The sequence below is a fragment of the Stenella coeruleoalba genome, assembly GCF_951394435.1.
Source record: "Stenella coeruleoalba genome assembly, chromosome: 7".
Taxonomy (NCBI): Eukaryota; Metazoa; Chordata; class Mammalia; order Artiodactyla; family Delphinidae; genus Stenella; species Stenella coeruleoalba.
Window position 1 is genome coordinate 88,055,473 of NC_137153.1, and position 19,518 is coordinate 88,074,990.

General features: G+C 35.7%; 1 protein-coding gene across 2 annotated transcripts in view; it reads left to right on the forward strand.

Annotated features, from left to right (window-relative positions):
* The window catches only part of DCAF10 (DDB1 and CUL4 associated factor 10), a 56,521-nt gene that overhangs the window by 30,657 nt on the left and 6,346 nt on the right, over positions 1 to 19,518 (forward strand). For both annotated transcript variants that reach the window (XM_079925824.1, XM_079925825.1), the window contains 4 exons: positions 5,394 to 5,591; positions 14,683 to 14,885; positions 16,560 to 16,673; positions 19,000 to 19,145. In XM_079925824.1, coding sequence (XP_079781950.1) covers positions 5,394 to 5,591; positions 14,683 to 14,885; positions 16,560 to 16,673; positions 19,000 to 19,145 — 661 coding nt within the window. The remainder of the gene's footprint in view (positions 1 to 5,393; positions 5,592 to 14,682; positions 14,886 to 16,559; positions 16,674 to 18,999; positions 19,146 to 19,518) is intronic.

Here is a 19,518-nt window from a genome sequence, read left to right on the forward strand (position 1 = left end):
TCTCATAACCGCTGGTAGAACTAGATATTGGTATGTTCTTTTGAGGACAATTTGTCTATATGTATCAAAAGCCTTACCTTTTAAAAAAAAAATCCCTTTTTACTTAACAATACATTTTTCTGGAAATGTATTTAGAAAAATAACTAGGAATGTGATTAATATTTGGCTGTTAGCATATTCATCATTGTGTTTTGAATAGTAATAAATTGGCAGCAATCTAAACATCCAAAAATTGCAAATTAGTTTAAAATAGAAAAGATTATGGTTCACTCATACGGTGAATGCTATTCAGCCATTAAGAATTATTTTGTCAATAAATCTTTAATGACATGGCAAAATAGTTATGAAATAATATTAGTCTTGAAATACATGAATTAGGCTAAATATCAATTACAGTCGTTATTTTTGGTGTAGGATTTTTTTCCATTTAAAAAAATATTTTCAATGGGCATGTATTTATAATTAAGAAATAGTTATTGGGAATCACTATAGAATAATACCATGATGTATTCTCTACTTGTCTCTACTTTTCCACACACAGCACTTTTAACTGCTGTTGCCTCTCAAGAGTACACTATCCCTGTACACACCTTTGTAACTTTGCTTACCCCTTGGCCACTTAGGGTGTTCCTGCTCATTTTTTTTAAGTCAGTTCAAATGACACCACCATGAAACCTGTCCTAAACATCCTCTTTTCTTTGCTTACTCCCCACACATGTATTTTGTATAACTATGTATTTCTAATGTCTTCTCCATTAGGCAGTGAACTTCTGTCTTATTCATTTATTTAATAAATATTCGTGAGTGGGACTGTGTGTGTTGGGTACTGCAGATCTAATCATGAATTATGCAGACAGGTTTCCCCTGCCTTCAAGGAGTTTATAGCCATGTAAATTTATTCCTTACACTGTAACATTAAGTATTACCATAGAACTGTAGAGTGCTTTGGGAAGTTAGAAGATCGGTAAATCTGGCCCAGGCTGGATAGAGAGAGAAGCCTTCCTGGAAGGGATGATAGCTGGCTATTAAAAAGAAAGCAAGTGTTATCCAGGTCAAGAGGTAGGGAGGATGTGGTTTCAGGTAGCAGAAACAGCCTGTACAAAAGCCTGGGATTTTAAAATCGTGTTAGCTTCAGGAAGGCCATTATGCTGTTGTGGATATTGAGATTGATTTCTGAGACAAAATAATTTTATATAATTCTAAATAATAATAATTCAAAATAACTATATATATATATATATATATATAAGAAACTCCAGAATTCACTTCTTCTGCGAGAGATTAGTTATATATAAAAGAATATGTTAGAGAAGGCATCCTAATGTTGAATTGAGCAGAAATTAAAATGTGATAGGTAGGTTATTTTTTAAGTGTTTATATAAAATATATTCTCACTAAGGATTGAGAAATTAGTGTAAAATAATTAAAAATCTGAATTATAGAGTATTTTAATTGTCTACTTTGTTTTTATAGAAGTATAGTTGATTTACAATGTTGTGTTATTTTCTGATATACAGCAAAGTGATTCAGTTATATATATATATTTTTCATATTCTCTCATTATGGTTTATTACAACATATTGAATATAGTCCCCTGTGCTATACAGTAGGACCTTGTTGTTTATCTATTTTCTATATAGTAGTTTGTTTCTGCTAATCCCAAACTCCTAGTTTATGCACCCCCCCTTTCCCCTTTTGTAACCATGAGTTTGTTTTCTAGGGCTGTGAGTCTGTTTCTGTTTTATAAATAAGTTCATTTGTATCATCTTTTAGATTCCACATGTAAGTGATATCATACCATATTTGTCTTTCTCTGTCTTATTTCACTTAGTATGATAATCTCTAGGTCCATCCAGGTTATTGCAAATGGCATTATTTCATTCTTTTTTATGGCTGAGTAGTATTCCTTTGTACATATATATCACGTCTTCTTTATCTGTTCATCCGTCCTTGGACATTTAGGTTGCTTCCATGTCTTGGCTATTTTAATAGTGCTGCAATGAACATTGGGGTACATGTCTTTTTTTGAATTAGAGTTTCCTGATATATTCCCAGGAGTGGGATTGCTGGATCGTATGGCAATTCTATTTTTAGTTTTTTAAGGAACCTCCATACTGTTTTCCATAGTGGATGTACCAATTTACATTCCCACCAACAGTGTAGGAGGGTTCCCTTTTCTCCACATCCTCTCCAGCATTAATTATTTGTACACTTTTTTTTTTTTTTTTTTTGCGGTACGCGGGCCTCTCACTGCTGTGGCCTCTCCCGCCGCAGAGCACAGGATCCGGATGCAGGCCCAGCGGCCATGGCTCACGGCACCAGCCGCTCCGCGGCATGCAGGGTCCTCCCGGACCGGGGCACGAACCCGCGTCCCCTGCATTGGCAGGCGGACTCTCAACCACTGCGCCACCAGGGAAGCCCTTATTTGTACACTTTTTAATGATGGCCATTTTGTAAGGTGATACCTCATCGTAGTTTTGATTTGCATTTCTCTAATAATTAGCAATGTTGAACATCTTTTCATGTGCCTATTGGCCATCTGTATGTCTTCTCTGGAGAAATGCCTATTTAGGTCTTCTGCCCATTTTTTGATTGGGTTGTTTGTTTTTTTGTTATTGAGTTGTACAAGCTGTTTGTATATTTTGGAAATTAAGCCCTTGGAGGTCACATCGTTTGCAAGTATTTTCTCCCAGTCCATAGGTTGTCTTTTCATTTGGTTTATGGTTTCCTTTGCTGTGCAAAAGCTTATAAGTTTGATTAGGTCCCATTTATGTAGTTTTGCTTTTATTTCTATTGCCTTGGAAAACTGTTAATTATCTATTTTGTAATCTTGACTGGTCCAATAAAATGTTGCTAAGTGAGATTATTTGGGGAATGCTTTTGAATTAATAGATAAAAAATGATGGTATGTTTTCTCTTTTTTTTACTGAATGAAAGATTTTTTAAAGTTCTGTAGTGCTTTACAATTTTCAAAAGTTTCACACAGATGATTTCATATAATCCCATAATAACCCCATTTTTTTTTCCCCTCCTACCCCTCTCCTGCCCCTCCCTGCTTCCCTCTCCCAACTGGTAACCACTTGTTTATTCTCTGTATCTGTGTCTGCCTTTTTAAAAATTTTATTCACTAGTTTGTTGTATTTTTTAGATTCTACATATAAGTGATATCATATAGTATTTGTCTTTCTCTTATTTCACTTAGTATAATGCCCTCTAAGTCCATCCATGTTGCTGCAAATGGCAAAGTTTCATTCCTTTTTATGGCTGAGTAGTATTCGATTGTATATATATAACACATCTTCTTTATCCATTCATCTGTTGATGGACACGTAGGTTGATTTCATACTATGGCAATTGTAAATAATGCTGCTATAAACATTGGAGTGCATGTATCTTTTTGAATTAGTGTTTTTGTTTTTTTCAGATATATACCCAGGAGTGGAATTGCTGGGTCATATGGTAGTTCTATTTTTAGCTTCTGAGAAACCTCTATACTGTTTTCCACAGTGCCTGTACCCATTTACATTTCCACCAGCAGTGTATGAGGGTTCCTTTTTCTCCCCATACCCACCAACATTTGATATTTGTGTTCTTTTTGATGATAGCCATTCTGACAGGTGTGAGGTGATACCTCATTGTGGTTTTTTAATCTTTTCATGTGCCTTTTGGCCATCTGCATTTTCTCTTTGGAAAAATTAAAAATTAAAAGATGGGTTGTTAGTATTTTTTGATGTTGAGTTGTATAAGCTGTTTATATATTTTGGATATTGACCTTTTATCAGCTGTATCATTTGCAGTATCTTCTCCCATTCAGTAGGTTGTCTTTTCAAACTATTTTGTCAGTAGTTTCCTTTGCTGTAAAAAAGCTTTTAAGTTTGTTAAAAAATCTTATTAATTTATTAATGTAGTTTACAAACTAATTTATGCATAGCCATAAAATTATTTTGAAATATATATAATCACTAAGTAACAACAGCTTCCCACCCTAAGTCTTTTTTTTAATTTAAAAAATTTATTTTATATTGGAGTATAGTTGATTTACAGTGTTTTGTTAGTTTCAGGTGTACAGCAAAGTGATTTAGTTTTTTATATATATATATATATATATTCTTTTTCAGAGTCTTTTCCCATGTAGTTATTACAGAGTACTGAGTAGATTTCCCTGTGCTATAGAGTAGCACAGGGACCTTGTTTGTTTGTTTTTTAAATTAATTAATTTATTTTTTGGCTGTGTTGGGTCTTCGTTGCTGCGTGTGGGCTTTCTCTAGTTGTGGCAAGAGGGGGCTGCTCTTCGTTGTGGTGCATGGGCTTCTTATTGAGCTGACTTCTTTTGTTGCGGAGCACAGGCTCTAGGTGCACGGGCTTCAGTAGTTGTGGCATGTGGGCTCAGTAGTTGTGGCTCGCAGGCTCTAGAGCACAGGCTCAGTAGTTGTGGCGCACGGGCTTAGTTGTTCCGCAGCATGTGGGATCTTCCTGGACCAGGGCTCGAATGTGTGTCCTCTGCATTGGCAGGCAGATTCTTAACCACTGTGCCACCAGGGAAGCCCTACTTTTATTTTTTAATTTTTTAAAATTTATTTATCTATTTATTTGGCTGCGCCACACAGCTTTCGGGATCTTAGTTCCCAGACCAGGGATTGAATCTGGGCCCTCGGCAGTGAAAGCACAGAGTCCTAACCACTGGACTGCCAGGGAAGTCCCTGTGGGGAATTTTTAAATTACTGATTCAATTTCATTGCTGGTAATTGATCTGTTCATATTTTCTACTTCTTCCTGGTTCAGTCTTGGGAAACTCTACCTTTTTAAGAATTTTTCCATTTCCTCTTGGTTGTCCTAGAAGTGAGATTATTTGGGGAATGGCTTTGAATTAATAGATTAAAAATTATGGCACTTTAGTAGCAATTTTTATATGTAAATGTATTCTAAAGAGAAATGTACTCTAAATAGATAGAGATGTTATTGGTAGCAGAGTAAATATTTCTCATAATTTTGAACACTTTATGCTTAACATGTTTCACTTGCAATTAAGTATTCAAAATCTCCTTTGTCTCCTATTAAATTGTCTCTCACCATTTGTGTTTCCTATACAGATTCTAAAATTCATTTTCTCTAGCAGTGTTCTCTAAACACCCACCCCTATTTCTAGTTTTGAGTAAAAATCAATAATGTAAAACAGATAAAATTGCAACATGGCCCTCACTAAATCATAGTATCCTTCTCTGTGGTTATGTGAATTACACTTACTATTTATTATATATTAGAATCACTGGGTTTATACAGTGAGTTTGTAGTCCTTTTTTGATTTGTTTTCTTGATTCCTAATACAGAGACTGCTTCTCAGTTTTTCTTTAATAAGAGATTAAATGAACTAGTTTTTCTTTTCTGCTTTGTAGATTTCTTGATAACCGGCTGTTTGCTACCTGCTCTGATGACACTACAATAGCACTATGGGATCTGAGAAAACTGAACAGCAAAGTATGCACTTTACATGGTCACACTAGCTGGGTGAAGAACATCGAATATGATACTAATACAAGACTCTTAGTAACGTCAGGATTTGATGGAAATGTCATTATTTGGGACACCAACAGGTTTGTGAATAGGAGGTCATGTTAGGATTATGAACAACAAAAAAGTTTTTAAGATGGTAAACAAATGCAGTGTTCTGTCTTAGCTCTCATATCTCTTTAGGAGAAAGAAACTGGCTTTGGGAAAAAACAATCAGAAAGTGATTCCATCTTGTTCCTTGCACTTAGTCACATATTGTGACTAAAAAACTTGGAGAAAATTATGTGGAAAGGAGACCAAGTAATATAGTTAATGATGAAAACTGGTTTATAAGATGAGTTTCCTGAATTTAAGGAAAAGTATTTTTGTTATTATTTCCTTTGTGGAACTGAAATGTTTTTCACTCTTTGGTCCTTCAATTCTAAATCTATTTTGTAATTTTTGCACTTTGTTTTCATGCATTAAAAGAGTGGTTTCTCAGTTGGAGTGGTACTGATCCTTAGGGGAATGTTTGGAAATAATGTGTAGTGCAGTTTTAGTTGTCACTACAGGAGAAGAGAGGAGGATTTCTACTGGCATTTAGTGAGCAGGGATCAGAGTTTCTAAACATTCTGCAGTGCATGGGACAGTTTGCACAGGGGACCAGTCATCCCATCTAAAATGTCACTAATGCCTGTGTTGTGAAACACTTCTGTAGAATATCTCCTTATAGAGAATTGAAAGAGTTGAAGGTTGGGAAATAATTATAATATTCCTGTTGCTAGCTTTGGTAAAATGACAATACAGTAATATACACCAGGAATGTTTCTGAAATATTCTTTTTAGAGCTCATATGTAAAACTAGGGGGATATTCTTAAAGATTTCTAGTTATTCATATTGTTTGAGCAAAGCATAGAGCTACTGATTATCTTTAAACTAAGACAAGCGTGTCTGTTTAAATTTAGGACTAATTATTTTTTAGTTTAGAAATAAAATTTGAATAGGAATATAAATAACTTCCAAATTAGTAGAAGGATAAAAGCTAAAAAATACAATCAATCCAATAGAGGCAGAGAAGAAGAGGGAAAATCATTTTTTAAAAAAAAAACAGGCAAATTAGGAAGCACAAGAATATGATAGGCAGATAATGGAATATCAACAATTAGAATAAGTATATATGGACTAATGTAACCAGTTATTAGATAGTACTAGATGGATTAAAAAAACAGAAACAAACTCTATGTTCTTCATAAGTAGTATACCTAAAACATACAAACACAGAAAGTTTGAAAGTAAAATGATGGGAAAAAATAAAAGATAAATACAAATCAAAGAAAAATAGTTATATCTACATTAATAGCAGACAAAATAGAGTTTAAGGCATACAGCATTATTAGTGATTTTAAAAAGGTACTATATTAGAAAGTTTATTTCACTAGAACATAAAAATTCTTATCTTGTGTGTACCTAATAACATAGCCTCAAACCATAAAAAGCAAAAACAGACAAGAAAAAAGTGAGAATCTCCATCTCAGTGGAAAATATTAACATCATTCTCTCATTTACTAATAGATAAAATAGACCAAAAAACTAGTAAGTCTATAGAATATTTTAATAATATTAATAAGCTTGATTTAGTAGGCATATGTAGAATTCTGCTCCCAAATAGTGAATACATCCTCTAAAGCAAAGTTTGAACATGTACAAAAATTGAGCATGTTCTGGACTACGAAGTAAGTCTCAACCAATATCAAAGAATTGTTATCACACAAACCATTTTCCCTGATCCCAGTACAGTTTAATGAACAACAGGTAAATAAAAATTCCCAGGTTTGGAGACTTATAAACTTACTTCCTAAATAATTAATGGATCAAAGAAAAAAATCATAGTGAAATCAGGAGATAGACTAAAAATTAATGAACTAATTAAACATCTTACTCAAAAAGTCTGAAAAAGATAAAAAAGGGTAAACCTGATGAAAGTAGATGTATGGAAATGATATCTTTTTTTAAAAAAGCAGAAATTAATGAAATAGAAAATGAAATACAATAAAGATTTTTTAAAAGCCTGCTCTTCTCTGATAAGATACATTAAGGAAAAAAGAGGACACAATCTCAGCAATTAGAAAGAAGACAATAAAAAATATAGAGTAAGATCACCTTTTGCCAATATACTTGAAAACTTTGATGAAATAGTTTACACAAAAAATACACCTGTGCAAAACTGATCAAGGAAGAAATAGAAAACCTGAAATAGACTTATTACCAGGACTGATATTTAACCATTATGCACTGGTTCAGCTGAAAAGGTTGTTAAAAGATTGAACTTCTTCCATACTAATTGATAAATAGTCACTGTCATGAATCATCCCCACGTGTCATATCCTGGCACCTTCTGGGTACCGTGGCACCTCTTCTAGAGATACTTTCCTCAAGATCTCTCCCTATGATCTAGTAGCTGAAGCCCCCCTTACATAGCAGAGTAATCGCAGGATCCAGTTCCAGCACTGCCACCTGCATCAGCTCTGGCTAGTTTTCATGCAGGGCTGTCACTTCTGCCTTAGCTATTAGAGAAATGAAAAAATCAATTAAAACCTATCTACTGGGACTTCCCTGGTGGTCCACACTCCCATGCAGGGGGCCTGAGTTCGATCCCTGGTTGGGGAACTAGATCCCACATATGTGTGGCAACTAAGAAGTCCGCATGCTGCAACTAAGACCCAGCACAGCCTAAATAAATAAATAATAATAATAAAAGATTTTTTTAAAAAAAGAAAGAAAAGAACCCGCATGCTGCAATGAAGATCCTGCACACAGCAACGACGACCCGGCGCCACCAAATAAGTAAATAAATATTTTTTAAGAAAATACCTATCTACTAATAAAACAGCAGCCTGTCAATTTTACAGGTGACTTCTACCAAATATTACAAGAAACAGAACATTCCAATCTTATTAAACTGTTCAGAGTCCAGAAAAATGGAATTCTTACCTCAGGTATGACCTTGATACACAAACTCAAAATGAAAGGTCAGTCTGTACTATGGATGTAGATGCGAATATTCTAAAAAAGGGAAATTGGATCCTGTAAGATATTAATCAAAATATCATGACCGGGCTTCCCTGGTGGCACAGTGGTTGAGAGTCTGCCTGCCGATGCAGGGGACACGGGTTCGAGCCCTGGTCTGGGAGGGATCCCACATGCCGCGGAGCAAATGGGCCTGTGAGCCACAACTACTGAGCCTGCGCGTCTGGAGCCTGTGCTCCACAACGAGAGGCCGCGATAGTGAGAGGCCCGCTCACCACGATGAAGAGTGGCCCCCGCTCGCTGTAACTGGAGAAAGCCCTCACACAGAAACGAAGACCCAACACAGCCAAAAATAAATAAATAAATTAATTAATTAATTTAAAAAAATATATCATGACCAAGTTGGGTTTATTCTAGAAATGAAAAGATTTATCAATAGAAATTCTATTAGTATAATTTATCACACCAGGTTAAATAGAAAAATCCATATGATTGTTTCAACTGAAGAATAAAATTCAACATTTGTTCATAATTAAAAACAAAAGAAGGGACATCATTACCAACTTTATAAAAAAAAATAAAAGTATTACAAAGGAATACAATGAAAAACTCTATGGCAACAAATCAGACAACTTACATAAACAAATACCTACAGAATCATAAATTACTTAAACTGACTCCAGAGCAAACAGAAAGTCTATAGACCTACTGACCTACATAGCAAGTAAAGAAATTGAATTGGTTTAAAATTGAATTTTAGGGCTTCCCTGGTGGCGCAGTGGTTGAGAGTCCGCCTGCCAATGCAGGGGACACGGGTTCGTGCCCCGGTCCGGGAGGATCCCACATGCCGCGGAGCGGCCGGGCCTGTGAGCCATGGCCGCTAAGCCTGCGCGTCCGGAGCCTGTGCTCCGCAATGGGAGAAGCCACAACAGTGAGAGGCCCGCGTACCGCAAAAAAAAAAAAAAAAAAATTGAATTTTAAAATCTTCCCACAATGAAAAGCTCAGGTCCAAAACGCTTCACTGGTGAATTTTACCAAACATTTACAGAATAAATAATATTAATCCTTCACAAACTCTTACAGTAAATAGAGGAGGGGAGAGCACTTCCCAACTCATTTTATGAGGCTAGTATTAATCTGATACCAAACCAGACAAACATCATTAAGAATAGAAAACTACAGACCAATATCCCTCTCCCAAAAATTTGATAAAAGTCCTCAACAAAATATTAGCAAATCAAACCTAGCAAGATATATAAAGGATTATATGTCACAACCAAGTGGAATTTATTCCAGGAATATAGATAGGGTTGGTTTAACATCTAAAAATCAATGTAATACATCACATTAATAAAGGTCAAAGCCCATATATATGATCATCTCAATAAAGTCAGAAAAAGCACTTGACAAAATCCAACACCCATTTGTGATAAAACTAGGAATAATAGGGAACTTCCTCAACCTGATAAAGGACAGCTATGAAAAACCTACAGCTAAAATCATACCTAATGTTGAAAGACTAAATACATTCCCCCTAAGACTGGGAACAAGGCAAGGATGTCTGCTCTCACCACTTTTATACAACACTGTATTGGAAGTACAACTGCACTGGAAGTACAGACAAGAAAAATAACAGGCATGTAGATTGGAAAGAAGTAAAACTATCTTCATATGTAGAAGATACGATTTTATATATCAAAAATCTTGGGGCTTCCCTGGTGGCGCAGTGGTTGAGAGTCCGCCTGCCGATGCAGGGGACACGGGTTCGTGCCCCGGTCCGGGAAGATCTCACATGCCGCGGAGCGGCTAGGCCCGTGAGCCGTGGCTGCTGAGCCTGCGCGTCCGGAGCCTGTGCTCCGCAACGGGAGAGGCCACAACAGTGAGAGGCCCGCGTACCGCAAAAAAAAAAAAAAAAAAAAAAAATCTTGAATTCACAAAACTACTAGAACTAATAAGTTCAGCAAGGTCATAAGATATACTAGATTAATATATAAAAATCAATTGTATTTCTATTCATAAGCAATGAACAGTCCAAAAATGAAGAAAAAATTCCACTAATAGCATTAAAAAACAATAAAATACCTAGGAATGAATTTAACAAAAGAAGTACAAGATTTGTACGCTGAAAACTAAAACGTTGCTGTAAGAAATGTAAGAAGATATAAACGAATGGAGGGAGCATTCCATGCTCATGGATTGGAAGACTCAATATCATTAAGATGGCAATTCTCTCCAAATTAATCTATGGATTCAAGGCAATCCCTATCAGAATTCCAGCTGCCTTTTTTTTGGACAAATTGGAAGACTCACACTTCCTGATTTCAGAAATTTCTACAAAGCCATAGTAATCAAGAGAGTGTGGTACTGGCATAGGATAGACGTCTAATATAAATTAAGGGAACAGAATTGAGTCCAGAAATCAACCCTTATATTTATGATCAGCTGATTTTCAATAAAGGTACTAAAGTAATTCAGTAGTTCAGGAAAGGATAGTCTGTTCAACAAATGAAAGTGAAAAGAAAAACTACAGGATGGGATATGATATTTGTAAATCACATCTGCTAAAGGATTTGTGTCCAGAATAGATAAAGAATTCTTCTAACTCACTTATATGTATTCAGATAACCCAATTTAAAAATGGGCGAGATACTGACATAGACATTTCACCAAGGGTGATACACAAATGATTAATAAGCACCTGAAAAGATGTTTGACATCATTAGTCTTAAGGGAAATGCAAATTAAAACCAAAATGAGATACCACTTCACATCTAATAAGATGGCTTTAACAAAAAAGACAGCAACAAATATTGGCAAGAATATGGAGAAACTGGAACTTCATATATTGCTGGTAGGAATATAAAATGGTACAGCCATTTTAGAAAACAGTTTGACAGCTTCTTAAAATGTTAAACACAGAGTTGCCATATGACCCAGCAATTCCACTTCTAGATATCTACCCAAGAGAAATGAATATATATGTCCACACAAAGAATGCTTATAATAGTGTTATTCATAATAGCAAAAAAATAGAACCAATCTAAATACTTATCAACTGGTAAAAGGATGAACAAGATGTGGTATATCGATACAATAGAATACTATGTGGTACTGAGAAGGAACAAAGTACTATTACGTGCTACAATATGGCTGAACCTCAAAAAAGTTAAGTGAAAAAGCCAAACCAAAAGACAACTTATTGTATGATTCTATTTATATGAAATGTCAGCAATAGGCAGGAAGTAGATTAGTGGTTATCTGTGGCTGGGAGTAGGAAAGGGAATGACTGCTAATGGGCAAGAGTGATTTTTTAGAGTGATGAAAATGTTCTAAAATTGGATTGTATTGATGACTAGATAGAAGGAAACTGATCAAAAGTAGGCACTAAAAACCTATAGCACATTTTTAAATGGTGAAACTTTAGACATTTTCTCTATAAAATCAGGAAGGAGAACATGCTTGCTATTACTACTGCTGTTCACTATTGTTTTGGGTTGGAGGGAGGCAGGGTCCTAGTTGGTGCAGTAAAAAAAACAAGGATTGGAATATATTAGGATTGGAAAGGAAAAAATGAAACAATATCATTCTCAGATGATATGATTATCTGTATCAGGGGCTGGCAAACTTTCTATAAAGGACTGTGTAATAAATATTTTAGGCTTTGTGTGTTATATTTTCTCTGAGCAGCCATAGACAATGCATGAATGGGTATGGCTATGTTCCAACAAACTTTTTATATAAAAACAGGCAGTATCCAGATTTTGCCCATAGGCCACAGTTTTTAGACACCTAGGGTCTATATAGAAAACTCTAGAAATTCTACTGACAGATTACCAGAATTAATTAGCATTAACTAAGGTTGTTAGATATAAGATCAAAATGTAAAAATCAGTAGTGTTCCTATATATCACTACAAACAATTTAAATTTTTTTTAAGTACATAGTTTTTAGTAATTAAAAAATTTAGTTGGGGACTCCCCTGGTGGTCCAGTGGTTAAGACTCCATGACTCCACTGCAGGGGGCACAGGTTCGATCCCTGGTGGGGGAACTAAGATCATGCATGCCGTGTGGCACAGCCAAATAAAATAAATAAGTAAATAAATAAAATAAATAGATAAATAAATAAATGTTCTTAAAAAAATTTAGTTGGTACACAGGAATAAATTGCAACAGAAGATCTGTATAACTATTATGGAGAAAACTAAAATTTCATTTAAGTTATTGTAAGACCTAAATAGAATCTATGGATGAAAAGATTCCTCTAAAATTAAATATAAGCAAATTTTAAAATGAAGGGTATAAACTCATAAGATGGGGAAATAGGAAAGGAAGGAATGACAATAAAGTTTTAAAATCTGGAAGGCAGGAAGATGAGTGGCAACCAACTCAGCAACTCACTTAAACTTACTTACTAGTAAGTACAAGAAAGCTGAATCCTAAACTGGCAGTGGGAAAAAGTTAAGAACTTGAGAATATTTATACAAAATCCTCAAAAATCACAGTAACTGGCAACTCTCGGTATTCTGTAACAGAAAGGGTAGCTAAAATAAGGATTCAAATGAAAGATATTTAAGAACTTATATCTCCTCCCTTAATCCATACTGCTGGGCTATTTACCTCCTCGCATTTCAGCAGGAATTTTGAATTTTATTCTCTAAAGAGGTAAAATAGAGAATATCTGTATTAAAGGATGCCAAGACACAGTTGAAGGCTTGGGTACCTTACCAAAATCAGGGGGATTAAGTGAACATATGCACACTGAATATTGAATTTAGAGATCCTCACAAGTTCTTTCCGTTAATGAACTAAAGGTACTGACATTAGGAGTTCCTCAAAAAATGGCTTCACCCTATTTAGTGAAGCTCAAGCCTACCCTTGCACTCAGAGTTCCCAGACAGCTTTTTAGTTCCCCACTCTTAATTATGAGCAGACAGCCAAACATAATCAGACATTTGACAAAAGTTTCTATGAAAAGACTCACACAAATGGGGAGATATCTTGGAAAAAGTAGAGACTACATAGGGAGAAGAAAACTTAAAATTTTAAAAACCTATAAATATCCTCAGAGAGATAAGAAAAGTTATTGCATGCTTGAAGCACTGTATGCTGACTGAAGGATGCTACAGAAAAGAGGAACAGAGGGGACTTTTAAAGTACTGGTATTGTTCTACCTCTTAACATGGGTGATGAATAACAGCTGTTCATTTTTCTTTAAACTCTACATATGTCTTATTTATGTACTTTTCTGTAGGGATGACAAAGTTCACAGTTTTAAAAATAGTTAATAAAATGGGGACTAAAAAACATAGGCAAGGAATAAAAATCTATTCAAAAGGTCATACAGATTTGAAATAGAGCCAAATAGAACTTAAAGAAGTAAGGAAATAGAACTATTGAAGTCTATAAAAACAAGTAGCAGACACAGCTTAAAAAACAGGTTAAGAAAGATATTGAAAAACCAAGATGGCAACAGATGCAAATGAGGAGATAGAAAACATGAAAGAGCAGTTATTAGACAAGGAGAGTCAAATGGGAATGTTTCAGATATCTATCTAGAGCTCCAAAAGAATAGAGAAAATAGGTGAGAGGCAATATTGGAATAATGATGGAAAATTTTCCAGAATATATAAACAATATGAATCTTAAGATTTAGAAAGTCAAATGAATCCCAATGAAGATATATGAAAAGAAATCCAAATTTACACGTCATAGTGAAACTGCAATACTCCAAAACAACGAGAAGATCAACCAAAGGAAAAAAAATTATCCAAAGTAACAATTCGACTGATAGTAGACTTAAAAATAGCAACAATAGAAGGCAGAACTCACTGGAATATTATCCTCAATATTCAGAAAGAAATAACTATCAACCTAAAGTTATAGACTCAGCTAAACCTTTAATCAAAGAGTGAAATAAAGATTTTCAGAACTATAAAAAGTGAGAGTTTATCTCAACAAAATTTTATTTAATATACTTCAGAAAGAACTAATAATCTTTAAAAAAAGTTAGAGATGGAAGAAGGAATGGTGAGCAAAAATTTTTCGTATGTATAAGTCTGAGTGTACATCAAGTGTAAATTCTAGTTTGAAGGGCAAAAATATGACTATCACTGAATGCTTATATTTATGGTAACTCTAGGTTTTGTTGGTTTGATTTCTTTTGTAGGTGTACAGAAGATGGGTGTCCACATAAGAAATTCTTTCACACACGTTTTCTCATGAGAATGAGATTAACACCAGATTGTTCCAAAATGTTGATCTCAACGTCCTCTGGATATCTCTTGATTTTGCATGATCTTGACTTAACCAAGTCTTTAGAAGTAGGCAGCTATCCCATTCTGAGAGCAAGAAGAACAACATCAAGTTCAGGTAAGCTTTCCTTTTTTGATTAAAGAAAGTTTTTTCTAAGTAATCTCAGACATGGGGATGGTATATGTTTCTATTCTGAGAATGACAGCAGAAAGAAGGGAAGAAAGTTAAAAGATATTCTTTGGAAAGCTCAGTAAGGAAGTATAATGATCTACATGTATCTCTGACATAGTTTTAATTTGTGCCTCTGTCTCACAAATGATATAGGAAGAATAACTTCTAACTCTAAAAAAAATTTTTTTAGCCCTCTGCTAGCCAGAAAGTCTTCATCAGTATTTGTAGATCACCATTATCTCAAAAATTAGTGATGGCCCAAATTACTGTCAATCTTTTTTAAGTTTTTCTGGAACCCAGCAGAGCTGTTAAGTTATAGTCAATATAGAGTTTTAATTTTAAGTCTGTATTGCATCCTAGACTTTCAGATGTCCAGACACAGGTAGTTGGTGCCATCTTATCTCATGACCTATAAACATCCTCTTGCTAAAGCCCTGTTCCTTTTCCTGTTGCCAATTCCATTGGACTTAAGCAAAATGGGGGCTCAGGAAAACTCTGTACTACGTTACATGATAGAGACTATATTATATCTACCTTTAGGAAGAAGAGGGCTGATATAGGAACATACTCATTAGTTATAATATTGTGTTTATGAACAAGAACTCAGAAAAAAAATACTTAAGCATTTGGAAAATATAACGTTCATAAATTGTTGTTTAAAATCAACTTCAAATGGTTGGAATCTTTCTCTATGCACAGGGCCACTTCTGAAGACTCCTTTGGGAATGTGCAGGGCTCATTGTATTGCAGTTGCCTAATTTCACTGCTAAAAGTAGAAATTTAAGTTTTACCAACTTATTTGCAAGCAAGGGATTTCATTAATATGCAAGTACAGTCCTTTTCATTTCAAATTTTTAGGTTAAACATTAATAATCAACTTTAGCTTAGTGAGCTTAGTGAGAAGTAGTGATTTAGAAGGTCTAAATTGGCATGTTTTGCTTAAAAACCAGGAAGGTTTTCTGTCTTCTAAAGGTAATTCTGATACTTAATACCATCCAAAGAAATTAGATTAATAAGAAGTCCCCACAGAAATGTGCGGCCACAAGAAAAGTGTGAAATAGAGACTGCTATTTGGAGTGATACGTCAGACTCACCTATCTGATATTCATTTTATTTTCCCAGATTTCAATGTTAAGTTTGTATTGCATTTCAAAGATGGTATTCACATAATTTCAGTACTGATGATAGAAGTTGTTGGTATGCTTTAAGAAGGATCTGTTCATGTTCTCGGTAATGGACCTGTTTGGATGCCATTCTAACATAAAACAACAGGCCGAACAGCTCAGTTTTCATTCTTGCTGAATTTTCTTGTTCCATTTCACTACAGAAATGATGGGAAACCTAAGATGTTCCTGTGTTTATTTGGTTTTTCATTTTTATTTCACTTAAGGAAGTCATTGATGTAAAAAGGGTTTTAGAAAGGGACTAGGCCTTAGATTGGACATTCCAAAGAGCTATCTTGCCCACCTCAGTCTTTTTTATAGGCCACTTTTAGGTGGATATGTACTTGCCGTGTTTCAGATGAACTTTAACAATATGGTTCAAGTAGATGATTAAAAAGTTAAGAGACACTACCAGAGTTTTGCTAGCTTTACTGTCGGAACGTTTTGTATTTTCAAGATCTTACCACTTTGTCGAGTTCATCCGGTCCTAGAGTTTCTGGTTCACCTTCTCATCATAGTGATTCTAATTCATCTTCTGAGAAACACATGTCACGAGCCTCACAAAGAGAAGGTAGGTCAAAAGTTGGATTTCATAATCTTGAATACAGATTCTAAAATAGCTTTTTTTGGTTTGATTTTAATCCTTAAAAATAAAAGCCAATAGAGATGAGGCTATTCCTTGCTCCTCAGTAATTTTCAAAAAGCTAACCAGGGAATTCCCTGGCAGTCTAGTGGTTAGGACTCAGGACTTCCACTGCAGGGGGCATGGGTTCAATCCCTGGTTGGGGAACTAAGATCCCACATGCCACACAGTGTGGCCAAAAAAACAAACAAACAAAACCCCAAAAAGCTAACCAGTCTCTAGGGTTGAGTATCTTGGGCTTACATTTTTGTTGGAATTTGAACTTTAGTTTTATTTTCTGGATTAAGTTTGGTCTAGTTTGGAGAGGGAATAGTTGGGAAATATAGACTCCAATCAAGGTTGTTATAGAAATTAAATGAGACTATGCATGTGATAGTGCTATGTAAATATAAAGGGATGAGTTTATCAGGTGCTTGTGAAAGTTGCCTGGTTCCAGCCCAGCAGGCTTTTTGCTTTGCCATTTCCTTATCTCAGCAATGTCTGGCAGCCTCAGAGGGGTTGTGGGATAAAGAGCTATAATCTGGCCCCACTCTACTTTTGCCAGTTTTTCCCCAGCCAATCTGGGAGAACTAGCTGCTCAGTCTGTTCTATCCACCCCTTAATTGAAATGCTTTCTACCTATGCAAATTTCACTCATCATCCCTCTCCGTACTAATTCACATCTAAGCTCTTACAGCACTTTTTGTTCTCCTCTTGATGGACTGATGGCCAGATATATATATTTTTGTAATTTTGGGTCACCTTTTGGAAATAAGCATATCTCCTACCTAGATATTTAGAGGCAGGACTATACTTAGACTTATAATTAGTGTTTTCCCTGGGTGGCATCATCTGGTAAGTGCTCAATAAATGCATTCTTGATTACTTTGCCTGACTACTTCCAAGAATGGTTTGAGAGACCTTCCTAACCTAAACCTATAGACTATCCACCATCCTGTCCTCTGGATGTTGAAGACTATGATGTCTCATTTTAAGGTTAAATATTCCTCCTCTTAGAGATTTATGCCCACATACGTAACATTTCTCCTGTGGATTCTTAGGGATGTAGCACAAATAAAAGTGAAGTAACTTTGGTTCAAGTAAAATTAAGGAGGCCCTTGACCCTTCAGTCTTCCCTACCCCATCTCCACCCTGGCCCTGTATGGTTTCCCCCTTTTGCCAGCTCTTGAGCAACCTCCAAGGAACAGAGCTCAAAAACCACTGCTTACTTATTCAGAATGGGTTTCTTTTCTGCTTTTGTTATAGATTTTCAAAATTCTTGAAATAGGGTTCGTTTTTTTTCTAAAATTGTTGTTAAGGTTCAATCACATGTGAAATAATTCTTTAGGTATAATTTGGTTGTGAGAATGTAATTTAGATCGTCACAGGTTTCTGTCAATGCTGCAGTAATCTTAAGGGAAGCTTTTAAAAGAAGATAGCACATCTAAGTGCGAAATAATTCACGAAGGGTCTGACAGAGGCAGCTCATTATCTTTAAAGCAACTCCTATAGGCAGAGAAGTGTTGAAATATTTCTCTTGATAATAAATTTCTAAGCTGCTTCCTTACAATGTGTATGAAAGTGGTTCTCCACATACTTGAGGGATATGACATACTCCCATTTGTAACAATGGCTCACTACAGCAGTCAATTTCATTGGGGGCCAGGTAGAAAGAAATGATGGGCCATAGCAGAGTACCAGGAATATGTACAGTTGGCAGTATCTCCCACCCCTTGTTTTGACATGTCCTGTGTGAGTTGTCCTCTCTTACCTCCAAAATTATACATTGATTTGTTGTTTATAGCACTGTCCTTGGGGGCCATAAGTCCTGCTCCTTGCACACATCTTTCATCTATATAAAGGCAGTCCTCACGGCTTCCAGGTATTTCCTTCTCTGGACTAGAGAGCATCAGGTCCTCTGAGATGAGAATTGTTGTCTTTTACTTTTCCAGATTCCTTTCATGTCACATAACTTGAGATGTAGATCCAAATCAAAAGGATTCCTAGTCAGCTTTAACGCCTTAGCGTTAGGTTATTGTTGATTCCTGCTGCAGGAACTTAGATTCTTTAGTTCTGTCATACCCCTTCCCCCATACCCACCCCAAAGACACATACCCCATACGTTGAAGGGCACCATGGTTTTTTATATGTGGTAGCATAAGGGGCAGATGAAAGAATAAAGGCATGAGGGTGGCTGCCAGAAATCAAAGCTTTGATGAGCTACCTTAGTCCTTTGATAATACAAATTCCACATCCTAATTTTCTTATATCTCAGGAATTTCACCACGAAACAGTCTTGAAGTCTTAACCCCTGAAGTTCCTGGTGAGAGAGACCGTGGAAATTGCATCACATCGTTACAGCTGCACCCAAAAGGCTGGGCCACTCTTCTTCGGTGCTCAAGCAACACTGATGATCAGGAGGTATGGGCAGCAGCACTCCACCTTCAATGGGGCTGACTGAACAAACTGCCGTTGCCATGTGTGCTCACGGTGTCTTTATCCCTTCAAAATCCTTCCTCCTCTCTGGCCTGTGTGTGGCAAGCAGGAAGTACTTTAAAGGAGTCATCAGCTCAGATTGAGCCCAGCTTAATTCTTGCCTCCTTCATCTCAATGTGAAAAAACCCTTATATAGTAAACATAGGACTGAGCTAAGCTGGCTAAATGGGAGGTTTTGCTATAAGCCAATGGAGTATTATGATTTTCTCTTTTTAAAAACCAGGGAAAGCTTTGGGAAAGGAAGGGACTGAACTGATAACTAGGGGAAAAGATCCTATATGAGCTTATGATTCTCCTT